Source organism: Megalopta genalis, chromosome 4, assembly GCF_051020955.1.
Source record: "Megalopta genalis isolate 19385.01 chromosome 4, iyMegGena1_principal, whole genome shotgun sequence".
In the NCBI taxonomy this organism is placed as follows: domain Eukaryota; kingdom Metazoa; phylum Arthropoda; class Insecta; order Hymenoptera; family Halictidae; genus Megalopta; species Megalopta genalis.
Window position 1 is genome coordinate 14415719 of NC_135016.1, and position 13691 is coordinate 14429409.

Sequence of the window (13691 nt, forward strand, 5' to 3'; positions counted from 1 at the left end):
CTGCTGACTGATGATTCGTTGTGGATCCCTGTACAATCTCATATTTCTTCAGTTCATTTGTTAGTAATCGAGTCGGCTGCACAATTTGTTTCTTCGAGCAGAAGATTCGTCGTTGCAAGCCGAAAACGAACGAGGCTATTCAGTTTAGGTGAAACAAATGTTTTCTAGTGTTTAATAAATTTGCACGTGTTATAAATGCGTTAATAATTATGGTGAATTATAAACGATTTACAAAATATTGCTTCGCAGGTAAATGTATTGCATGTAGTTTTTTGTCGATTTTTTTAGGTAGCACAGAAACGTACATAATTTTATGGACGTTGCAATTAATTTCGACATCAAATCAGAATTTCGCGCCTCAGCTGCTAGGAATGGGAGTTGCATAAACATTTGAACGCAATTTGAATAATTTTAATCACTTGTAAATAATATTTATATTATCTTATTACTTGCTTATGATCAAATTGTTAATTGTTTCAAATAATGACACTGTTTTGTGTTTCATCTAATTGTTTTTATAATAAATGCATAAAATCCGCAGTCTGATCATTATTATATGTTCACATAAAATATAATATTTTATATTTATAAGAAACAATCAGTCAAATTTTTAACTAATTGCAAGTATTCTCTTGTTTCATGTTATGTAAGTTCAGTTTGGAATATTTGTTTACGGATTAAGCGATGATAAACGGTCGATTGGAATGAAATCATGTGATCTGTACATATTTATTTGTGTTGGAATTATTTAAACGTGGAGCATTTAAGTAATAAATTTATCGAAAGTACTATTCAAGTTTCTATAAAAATTTATCAAATGTGCGCAAATGTTATCGAATTTTATTACTGAATTATCGGTGACTCCAATGTATCTATGAATCAAATTGTCAGAGTATGTTGAGTCATCGTCGGCTGTTGCTCTAACATCTCAATGATGTTGCATTCGTTTATAGCTGCAGATAAAATCACGCCATGAGGTAATTTTAGCGAATATTTATGTGTGACGTGTCCAGGAAGTCTCTTCGGAATTTAATCACGTTTTCCCACAGGAATTTCTTATTCGTCGGTCGTCTTTGCCATTTAAAATCATGAATTTATAACCAAAAATATGTACTGGAACTTGTTTTACGATGAGCTGTATTGAAATAAAATTTATACTTAAAATGTTTAACCCACACACACATTCTAATATAAATTTAAACGTTTAGTATTCAAATCAAAATTGAATCCTGCTCGAAACAATAAAACTAGGGATCTTGTCTGTAATTATACTTGTTAAATAATTTAAATAATTACTTCATGCGCACTGCATCCAGACGAATTCTATAAATTATAGTTTAATTGTCAACAATTAAATATTATTTTTCGTAACTTGTACAGCACTTGTCTTATTACTATTTGTAAAGTAATATTATTCAGAAATAATTTAAACAATTATTTCATGCGCACTGCATCCAGACGAATTCTATAAATTATAGTTTAATTGTCAACAATTAAATATTATTTTTCGTAATTTGTATCGCACTTGTCTTTTATTACTATCTGTAAAGTAATACTATTTTGAAATAATTTAAACAATTACTTCATGGAACTGTATATAGTTATAAATAAGTTTATATATATTATAAATAAGCTGTATATAGTTATAAACTTAGTAATATAGTTTAAGTAAATAAATATAGTTTATAAGTGCTGTTAAAATAACTGCTGCTGTAACTGCTGTTAATTTGATATTATTTTTCAATCATTTCTATCGCATGCAATCTTGACTAGTCTGATTTATTATGTGTAGGAAGAGAACGAAGAGAATACAGAGGTATGTAAGTACGCATGTTAATGTGATAAATTTGATGCTTAGATTTGTTTTATGTACACAATGCATTCCATTCATTCGAGATTTCAGGGTTACGACGGCAAGCATTTCGCATCCACCTGTTTCGCCGTGTTTGTTCTGCATTCTCAATTAACGATTGCCAGACACCACATTGCGTTCTACTGATTTCATTTATAGAGCTCGTTAGAAGCATACTTGCAACTCGTGCACTACTAGGATTATTTCTTAAAAATATATTAGAAGAACTCTAGTTTATTGAATAACTGAACAATTCAAAACAACTTATCTCTTTGATAGATCGTTCAGTATTTATAATTCTAAAGAACAATAATAGTAATAATACTATTGAATTGTGGTCATTATACATTATTATAATAGTAATAATAATAATAATAATAATAATAATAATAATAATAATAATAATAATAATAATATTGAATTATTTAGTTTCAAGACTATTAGATATTTTACCTAGTATCTAGACGCTAGTCTATAGTACTATATCATAGTAACAGTACGTTTAAATTAGTAAAATTATATATTATGAAGTAGTATAATAACAAAATTAAACAATTTATTTAAGAATATAATAGTTCAATGAATATATGTAGCATTAGTATAGTATAATATATAATATGTAATATGTGATATAATATATATGTATAATATAATATATAATATGTAGAATAATATATTATATAGTATAATATGTAGCACGTAGTATAATATATAGTATACTATTATATGTATAGTACATATTAGGGGCACCCATATGTAATCAATTATCTTTCATTCATAGGTGAAATTGTTTGTTTAAATAACATTTTTATTTTTTAATCGATTATAATATTTATATTCATATTATAATCACCATCATTATCGATAACTTGTTGCCATCGTTTCAGCAAAATTTCAATCCCCCTTTTATAAAAGTATGGCGGACGTGACTCAAGATAAGATTCAAGGTGTGTTCTAACATCGGCTAAATAATTAAAGGTTTTATTACGTAGCGAATGCTCCAGAGACCTAAATAAATGATAGTCCGACGGTGCGATGTCTGGGAAGTATGGAGGGTGCGGTAGAACTTCCCAGCCTAACTGTTTAATTTTTTCTTAAGTGAGTTTCGCTGCATGAGGTCGGGCATTATCTTTATTGGTCTCACATAACAGGTGTGGAACCAATATCCCTTGTCTATACACCTTGCCAATTTCATTTAGGTGTCTTTGAATGGTAGACCATGTGGACCCTATGGCTTCTTGATAATTCCTGTATACGTAACCTTGGATTGGACTCCACTAGAGATTTTAAGGCATCATTATCGAATTGAATTGGCCGTCCACTTCGATGCTTGTCTCATAATCACTAGCAGTAAATTTTCTGAACCAACGTTGACACTCCGATGCTTGTCTCGTAATCACTAGCAGTAAATCTTCTGAACCAACGTTGACATTTGTTCACTTTCAACACATCTCTATATGTATCACAAATTTTCCTTGTTGTATCTGTTGCACTAAATCCAACGTGAAAATGAAAAAGTACACAATTACGAATATGGCTTTCAGAAGGTACAAAGTTCGCCATTTTGTTGCAGGGTTATTATAAAAAATGATATTATTAGGAATAAATTACTAAAAAATTGGTTGAAGAATAACAACAACAAAATTTGTGCTTATACTTATCCGGTTGTCACAGAATTAATGAGAAATAAGGTCTTGGGAAAACAATTGATTACTTATGGGTACCTCTATAATAATATAATAATATATTATATAATAATATATAGTATAATAATATATTATATAATAATATAATATATAATAATATATTATATAATAATATATAGTATAATAATATATTATATAATAATATATAGTATAATATGTACTATATGTATAATAATTAAGTATAATAATTCTAAATGAATACAAAAGTTATTTCTACATCTGTGGATGCGGTAAGAACTTCAGGAATACGTTCTGCAGACACGAAGGTGTTGCTGAATGCGCCCTATGTTTACAAATGTGTTGATTTGGCTAATGCAACTGTCCGTCAACAGCATCATCCGAGACAGCAGAGGGGTCCATCAAATTAATTTTGACAAACGAAGCGAAACGATGTGTTTAGACGTTGCACGATCTTCAAGAAATTCGATTCTTAATAGATTGCTCGCCGCAAAAATTACTTAACACCCTGCAACCTTGCACTTTGTCACGTCGTACGAGCGCAAAAATATCTCGCCCCTCGGCGACGCCTTCGACAGAATATCCACAATGTACGACGGTCGGATTTTTGCGAAATCTAACGATAAATGAATTATTTGAAACGAATTTTTCTGTGTAATTCTATAATTATGCATATCTTATTCGTGTTTACGATACGTGTCCAGTAACTTACATTACAAAATTACTGAAATTTACTTTTCGATTACCAAAAATATTTAATGCCAAATAATAACTGATCCGTCGTAGTTTAATTATGAATAATCTTTAAGCTGTCTATGTCATATTTTGTGTTGTATGCGTATTCGAAAACTAAATTGCCTATTTATTTGTAATGTTTGATATTGTCTTATTACTGTTATTTAAAATTACGTGAAATATTTTATACGAGACAGTCGTACTATAATTTGAAGCTATGATTTTTCGCGAAACGTATTGCCAATGTGTCGCACGTAAGATTTCAATTGGATTATTCATATTATCGAAATATTTCTCCCGTTTTTATTCTAATTTTGAGGAATAATTGGCCGAACTCCATGTACTGAACTATATATGAGAATCGACTGAATAGAATGATACTAATAACATTGGTCAGGAAGAGATTAAGGGTTTACTATAATTAGACTACGGATCTTTATGACTTTTTCATCAGAGGTGTCTCTTTTAATACTCGAATAGCTGACCTTTTTGATGAACACATAACTGATCTTAATAAAACACGTGAACATTTTAAATAGCTGTGAAAAATCAGTCAGTCAAATAAAAATTTTCATATTCTCGGCCAAAATTGATTCAAGCATCGCCGAGCAGGTGTTAAATTAATTTCGAAAACTAGAAACCAAATAGAAATTTTACTAATTTGAAAAAAGTTAAAGAAGAAATGTTTTTTATACGATTTTTGAATTTTCTAATGCTTTAAATTTCATCTACTTGTTTTTGTTATAAATGCAGAAAATCCGTTTTTTAATTATTGTGATAATAAATAAGTAATCGTGGATGCGATAATGAGCTATCATTAAAATTAAAATTTAATTAATTATAAAGCTGTTGCTACAATCTTTATAGGGTAGTAATTTTCTTGAAGTATTAATGTCAGATCGGCGCAAACGCGAATAGTATGAAATAACAATGTTTGCAATAACCGTCTTCTGGCTATGCTATTGGGAACCAGAAGTTAGGCCATCTGGTTGTATCTATATCTATAATGTTACAAGACGTCGTGTGTTGGCTTTCCTCGATTTCATCGATTAACAATGCAGTCACTGTATCAGTATTTTTACAGTTAGTGAAAACTTCAGCAGAATTTAAAGATTCTACTATATTCTTTGCAAATTTTTTCAAGTTAATAAAAGAAAAAAATAGATCTCTGTGCAATAACAACTTGTTGCAATTTATGCAGACAATTTTCATTTTGCATAAAAATTCTGGTACAAAATTTTGGTACAAATTTTAGTAAAAATAGGTTCACATATGCTCAACGGTTACATATGATTTTTTTTTTAAATTTTGTTTTCAATTTACTATAATTTTAATGCAATATACAATTTGGAGTACAAATTAAGACAAATAAACATCGACAATTTGATTTTGAAAATTAATGTTGAAAGTAATTTGCAAAAAGGTAAATTTGGAGTGCAAAATATAAAAAAGTAGAACGACGAAATAAAGTTTTACACCAGGTTTTGAAATGTCGTTGAAAAGGGGAAATTGTCTGTGTTCTTAACACTATTTTTACCAATATCCTGTGTTATACAACTGATCGAATTAATTTTGTAATGACTATAACAAAAGTCGAGCAGTGATTACATAGAAAACATAGAACACAGGAAATAACTTCTATTTAAAATTATTGAAAGATGTCCATTAATCCCTTTGATAAAAATAGTGTTAAATATAAATGATTGATAGGTGTCTTTTGACACCTCTGGTAAAACTAGCATTGACTCATAGAAAAAAGTTCACGTTAAAAAAGTTCGTAACATCGGCATCTTATGATGTCCGAGTTTCGCAAAGAGAATGCCGCAGTAACAGTTGCCGTCGTTTACGGCGAAGTGGTTTTATCGCTCCGTTAGAATAAAAGATGGTTGCATTGATTTCGTAAAGAAAATTTCGATCTTGAAAAACCAACCACGTTCTAGGCTTCAACCTGTGTTAGATGAGGACGTAATTCATAATCTGTTTTATGACTAAAACTTTGAAAATCTTAAAATTATCTGTCCATAGATACTATACATAGAGTGTCCCAAAAATCAGTCGCAATCGAGAAATGTGAGAGGTTCCTGAGGTCATTTAAAGTGAACTTTTTCTTAGCGAAAATGTTCTTTATGATTATGTTACCGAGTTATCAACGAAAAACACTGACCAATGAGAGGTGAGCTCGACTGGCGCGAGGCGGCTGAGCCAATAAACGGACGAAGCCCAGTTCCACCCATTGGCTCGACCGCCTCGCGGCAATCGAGCTCGCCTCTCATTGGTCAGTGTGTTTCGTTAATAACTCGTTACTGAAGCTATGGAGAACATTTTCGCAAAGTGAAAAGTTACTTCTAACGACCTTAAGAACCCTTATGGGACGACCTAATAATTAAACTGCGGATTTTTATGCAAAATAAAAATTGTCTGCATTATTTACAAGATACAGAAGCTACATAGACATTTCTTTCCCAGTTCCGCTCATTGGCTCGGTCGTCTCGCGAGAAATTTTGCAATCCGTCATTTTCGTGGGTCTCGTGAACCTAGTGTTAAAGTAACCAAAATACTATAATAGTTTCTGGTGTTATTTGACGGTTTATTATAGCGTATTATAGCGAAATGCATCGGTATTGTGGCTGACGATAGCAGAGTTACTTCAAATAATCTCAGGAATCACACCTTTCACGGAATCAAGTACCTACCTTTTGGGGCACCCTGTATATCTCGGCCGATGGACCATATTCACATCAATACAATTGATGTTTGCGACCATTCTCAGCTTTATTCATTAATTTCTCAAATCATATTTTTAGAAATATTGTTTGCAAGCTTCACAGTTATGTTGTCTCCATTGTAACTGTAGCTTATTTAATTTATTCGTCGATAATTGAGTAATTTGTTGATGAAATCGTCGCTATTTTAACTCCAGAACAACGACATTCCTTTCGACCCGCAGTATTTGAATCTTACATGATTTTTATTTCATGTTAAGCGTATAACATTGAGCTTTCTAGGCCATGCAACGTTTACATTTTTAACGATGTTTTAAATGCAACAGAATTTAGCAGCGTGAAAATAATTTTGAAACACGTTATAGCTTATTGCCAATGGCATAACGATTAAGATGGGACCGACTCTGTTAATAAGAAAATTTGTATTTTGCACATTCAAATATATTTTCCATTCAAATCCGTCTTTTAGTAAACAGTCGAACGGCATCGGATCGTGTTTATTTCTCTAGCGACCATGGCCAGAGGAAGTGCTCCGACTCCCCTGCGAGAATATTCGCACACCAGGTGGTCGGACAGATCGGTGACAGAGCGAGGGAGGGCAGCAAGCGGTTTGGGAAGGCTGTTGGATGTCGCAAGAGCCGCACTCACCTTGTCGTACATTCGATTCAAGAGCCTCGGGACCGCTGGCATGACGGTAGGCCTCAAGGCTTTCATATCTTCGGCTAATGTTTTGATGTCACCGCTGTAAAAGCCCACGGACCCGCCCACCATGTACATGCCGTTTTCGCAGCACCGTTCCAACATGTGTGCCAGAGGCAAGAAGCTGATCATCGTGTCCTTGTTCGAGGGCTTGTGCTCGCCCAGCTGCAGCAGAACCGCGCATACACCGGCCATCACGTTCTGGTGCGTCAGCATCACTCCTTTAGGGTTTCCGGTTGTGCCGGAAGTGTAGCATATCGTGCAGATATCGTTCACGTTCGGCGGCATCTCGGGGTGGTTCTTTTGCGCGCCTAATCGCTCGACGTCCTCGAACCTTAGCAGCTCGATGCCGCGGTTCTTCGCCCTCTGATTCGTCGCTTGACGAGCTTCTTTTATCACTACCAGTTTCCTTAGGCATCTGATACAGAGGAACGAGATTATAATGAATCAAAGAAGCATTGGCATCGTCGCTGGTTCGCGCGGCCTGTCCGTGTACTATGAGGTCGTTCCAATTTTCTAATGCCAATGTTGTCGCGTGTTTCGATCAAGAAATACTGTTTTGGTCGTGGCACGTGAAATGTCGGATTTCGTTACCAGCTGCAAATTGATCGTTCAAGCGATTGAGAAGCGGGGACCATAACTGTTATAATCAATATGAAAGAAATCGTTGTGTAACAATTGAGCCGTTTATTTTGAAAATGGCATAAGTCACTTTGTTTTTAAGTCGATATATTTAAGGGTTTGCGTTTTAACACGTTTAAAAATATGGATGCTAACTTTCGAGAAGATTTTTCTCAGTATAAATAATTTCGTATAAACATTAAAAAATCACCACTTTTCATTACGGTTAAGTGACCTATGCCACTTTCAAAATAAACGGCTCAATTATTATTTTGGTTCACATGGTTTCGGTTGTATGTGGTGGATGTGCACGAAAATTAGTTATACATTTTATAATATATTACACAGGGTGAGTCATTTAACTCTTTCACTTTAGTTTTTTTTGTAAATTATATGTTGTATGAAAGAATGTTTCGAAGAAAAATTATGTAATATAAATAGGAGCCCATATGACAACAATTAATTTTTTACCATTTTGCTTTTTTGATGGGACTCCAAAGAGCTGATTTCAATGTTAGCATATTAGAATATTGAATTAATTGGAGACTTAAAAACCCATTTCTAAGTTAACTAGCTAGTAGCAGTTCCTACTATACAAGTCAATGTGGAGCGAGCATTTAGCACTCTGGAAATTATTATCAATAATTTTAGCACTAGTGCCAATGAAAATACCTTGAAGAATATGTATATTATTTCTAAAACTGAGAGAGAGAGAGAGAGAGAGAGAGAGAGAATACTCAGCATACTTTATTTTTTCCAACTTTTCTTTCAATGTAAGCATACGACAAAATGAATACACAAAATTCGCGACTTGCTTAACTTTTGTATTAGATGCATAATTTAGAAGTTATATGGGATGTGCAGATTATATGACTCACCCTGAATATATTCCTTCTGCGTGTGGTAGGGCCTCAGTGTAGCAGGTAAAAAAAGCTTCACACGATTATATTCTATATTATATGTATATTGACTTTCCGCAATAAATATTTGTTAATTGTTTGCAATCTTATTAAGGTTATGTCACGGTTGTTTGTATAGATATTGTAATAAATATATCTGTAATAAATATTTGCTAAATGTTTGTAACAAAATCATATCTGGCGTTATTTAATTGTTTTTTATGCTATATATTGTATTCCTAAATAAATATTTGTTAAATGTTTGTTATTAAGTCACGTGTGATGGCATTTAATCGTATTATTGACTTTCTGCAATAAATATCTGATGATTATTTGCAATGAAGTCACATTTAGTTGTATTTTATACTGTACACTGACTGTTTGCAATAAAGATATATTAAATGTTTGCGATGTGTTATTTTTCATCGAGTTCAGAATTTGAAAAATGTATATTTTCATATATTCAAATATTCAATTTAATATTTCATTTCGCCTGGAAGATGTCTAAAATATTTCAAATCGTCTTCCTAGGAAAATCCTTTTTCTAGAGAAACGAAACGACGTAGAAATTTTTGTCAGCTCGCGTCAACAAACAACGAAACGGGTTAACGTACAAATTTGCCCGACGCATGAAAATAGACAACTTATTTTTATCCGTCGTCCGTCGGATTATTTATTTTTAAGTTCTAGAGAAATAAATTCATCGGCGTCGCTCAACGACAGTGTACTTAAAATCACGTGGAGATTAATGTTTCGACATGTTAAACTCGTTTAACAAGCCTTGCGAACATAAAACGTTATACACGATGATACAGATTACGACGTGGAAATCTGTATTATGCGTCATTATACATACTTAGTTGTCCCCTTGATTCTCCAAATTCTTCATCGCGTCTAGCTCTCAACAAATTAGCTGGTATAATCTCTTTGAAAAGTATTTGAGTTACTGTGATTATTAAAGTAAAAAACTTTATGCATTTATGGCTTGTGAAAATTTAAAAAATACAAGGAAACGTATAAATTGACAAGGTCTAATAGCATTTTTGTTTGATTCCTTTAGTTGATTATTATACAATGATGTATAAAAATGAAAATTACGGAAAAGTTTTTTTCATCAAGTAAAAGAATAAAATAAAAATGCTATTAGACCTTGTTAATTTCTATGTTTCATTGTATTTTTTAAATTTCCACAAGCCATAAATCCATAAAGATCTGCAGTATAATAATTACAATAACTCACACACTTTTCAAAGAGAAATTTGATAAAAGTGTTGTATTTAAACAAAATATAAAGAAAATAAAATTATAATGTATATCTTTGATTTTATTCATATTTTGTTCTCGTTATTTGTTGTTACTTATTTAATGACTTCTCGTATGTCCGTATAGTTGTTTATAATTTACACTTGCATATTTATTACGCATTCATGATAAAATGCGAACATGATGTCCGTTATTTTCAGAGAAACTTTATTCTAAAATTTTTTATTGATTTGACGGCAATAATTTACAGTCAGCTGAAGAAGTTCTGAAGATTTTAAGGTCACCATCACTTTTTACATCGAATTATATATCTTTTACGCATTAATTGATACGATTCAACATTTTCTGTAAAATAATTTTGATCTACGTATTCAAATTAATTTGGTAGTACGCTGACATTGTTCCTTTTTAATTAAGCGTACACGTTTCTGTTACAGGCAGAACTGGTTGTAATTCTAATAAAAATTATTGATAAGTTATTAGAAATTGTAATTAAGACACTTTCATTTATAGTGTTTAAAAATTGTTTTCTCTCTCAGTTGAATATGCAAAAATATTCGAAAATGTCTATTTATTACACACGAATCGGAATTACTGATTAAAATTTGTTCTTTTATAGGATGCACATATATTACTAAGTAATTACATGAGATAAAATCATTTCAATTAATACTCTATATTAGGATGCACAAACATAATTATAAATATCAAAATATATCCGTAACTAACAAGTTGTAAAGAAGATTTTTAATCGAAAAATTGAAATATATGTTAAACATACCTGTCAAGTCAAATGAGTATTTCAAATAACTATATTTAACCCTTTAATCATTGTAATCCTTACCTGGCATGCTGGGGTCACTAGTGACCCTAATATGGTATTTCAATTTTATTTTGTAGTGTAACTTTAATTTTCTATATTTTCATCATGTTACACACTAACTAAGAGTAAAACACAATGGATGATTTATCTAGAATTAGAGGTTAACACATTGTTTTGCACTTTTTATTTTGGGGTCTGCCATGACCCAGGTACGCTGGTCACTTTTGTGAAAATCATCGTACCAGTTAAAGGTTAAATATAATTTCTAGATTCCATCGCGTGTGTTGTGCGCGCGCACGCGCGTCAAGCTTAGCTGATGATTTTAATACTTCAATTTCGTTGATTCATCGAATGACAATGTTATTACGAATATACGTCGTATTGTTCACAATTTGATCAGACACCGCGCGCCTTCTATGTCACGTTGACAATAAAAAGTCAGGTTATTTTGGTTGAAACGCTTCAGGACATTGCACGGGAGTATTTAAATTTGACTCGAATACCACGTGAGATTTGTAAGTTGTATACGTGACGAGATGCGTACAGATAGGTGTATACATACGCACGCGTTCGTGGCACATTGCCACACCGACATACCAGAAATCACGATACCAGATGATTAGGATTCTTATTTACAATGGACCAGCATCCGTTCGAGACTGTGTTGGTTTAGAATACTTTGTTATGCGATCTTACTGCGATGCAGCAGAATCGTGCGACCTTGGTCGATAAACTTTCATTGAATCCGAAAGTGTCTGATATGCTATTTTGGGAATTGCGTTGGCAAAATTATCATATATCAATCTTCAATTAATTATCGCTAAACACCGATTCTCTATATATGTTATTAATTCTCTTTTATGGTTCTGTTGATTTGGTTAATCGTTTCTGTCACGAATAAATAAAATCCGCAGTCCAGTAATGACAATACTGTGGATTTTATTTTATTTATGGCAAAATTGGGTAGTTAGAATTTAAAATAGTGTAGTAATTAAAAGAATCTTTAACCGTCAATGAAGTATTTTCAATCTGTTAAGATCATTAAAGAAAGATTGAAAATGCTATTTGGTTTATATTCTTTACAAATGATGCATATGCAAATTTTTTTTTTGGAAATGTTTCTTTAATTTTAATTTTGTAATTTGCATGCTGATCTACAATCTAATTGTAAAGACTCGCATTACACACTAGTATACATGTACATATATCTATTAAATGAAATTTATGACATTTTTTACTAACTATTTCAGATCTTTCTTCATCTACAAAAATTCTAAAAATGACTTGTTACACATTTGAAAAATACAATGAAAATATTTTCCATTGAATAGTTTGCATTATTTCACTCTTGTAGTTTCCATTTTCTGCTTCTTTTGTTTTGATATTTATTATTGTATTTATCTATTAACATTTTAATATAATAAAGCGGAAACATCAAAAGTGTAAAGTCTTCAAAGATATAGTTAAAAATAATATTGCACTATAATATTGTGATAGACTCGTTATGAATACTTGAGGCAGTATAATAATAAATATGGATATTCATCTTTTTGTAAGATAGAAATAAATGCAATATTTTTATTAATGATATTTAGCCGTTAAGATAAATATAAATTTTATCTTTCTTGTTGGGGATTGTTAATGACAAGCAAGAATAATAAAATTACTTTAATTTGATAGAGAAATGAAAGTTACACTGGAACATGTTATATTATATTGTGATTGTCAAAATCATTATTATTATGTTTTGAATAAATATTGTATATTTTTGAAATATGCTAACATTTCACTATTTATGTTAAAATTGTTATTATTTAAATTAAAGATTTGTCACAATGATAGAATGTGAGTTCGATGCAATACACAATGAGGTTATTTATTTATTTATTGTATTAATAAATTGTCTGACAAATGCAACGACTATATCTTTATAAAGGAGTTGTAATGCACCAATCATTACAGGATTAAAAATATGAGGTTATTATTATTCTGCAGATTGCGATAGCTTGTGCAAATTAAAATATTAATCGATGAAACTAAAATTAGATAAAAGGTTACCACTACAATGGCAATATGCTCGTATTGTTGAGCAATGAAAAATATTAGAACTGCGTCCGCTTCTGTTATTCATTTTTTCACTACATTTTGTATTGTTATTGTTATAAATACATGTGATAGCAATCTGGTAGTATATAAACAGCGAGTCAGCTAGAAAGTGTTTCAAAAAATAGTTTCCAAGCCACGAACTGAATATAAAATGTGTTATAACGAAATTTTTGAACTTTGAATTAAAATTTGTATTTAAATATTCCTAATTTCCTTTTAATTATTATAATTCCAAACATTTTACAATGCCATCAGCAACAAAAAAATTGTTAAAACGAAGCATTTGGTAAAAAAGGTTATAACTAG

At 31.4% G+C, this 13691-nt stretch overlaps 1 protein-coding gene across 2 annotated transcripts in view; it reads right to left on the minus strand.

Annotated features, from left to right (window-relative positions):
- LOC117221424 (long-chain-fatty-acid--CoA ligase 1) overlaps positions 1 to 13691 on the minus strand; it is a 54982-nt gene that overhangs the window by 10239 nt on the left and 31052 nt on the right. For both annotated transcript variants that reach the window (XM_033472390.2, XM_033472408.2), the window contains one exon: positions 7623 to 8091. In XM_033472390.2, coding sequence (XP_033328281.1) covers positions 7623 to 8091 — 469 coding nt within the window. The remainder of the gene's footprint in view (positions 1 to 7622; positions 8092 to 13691) is intronic.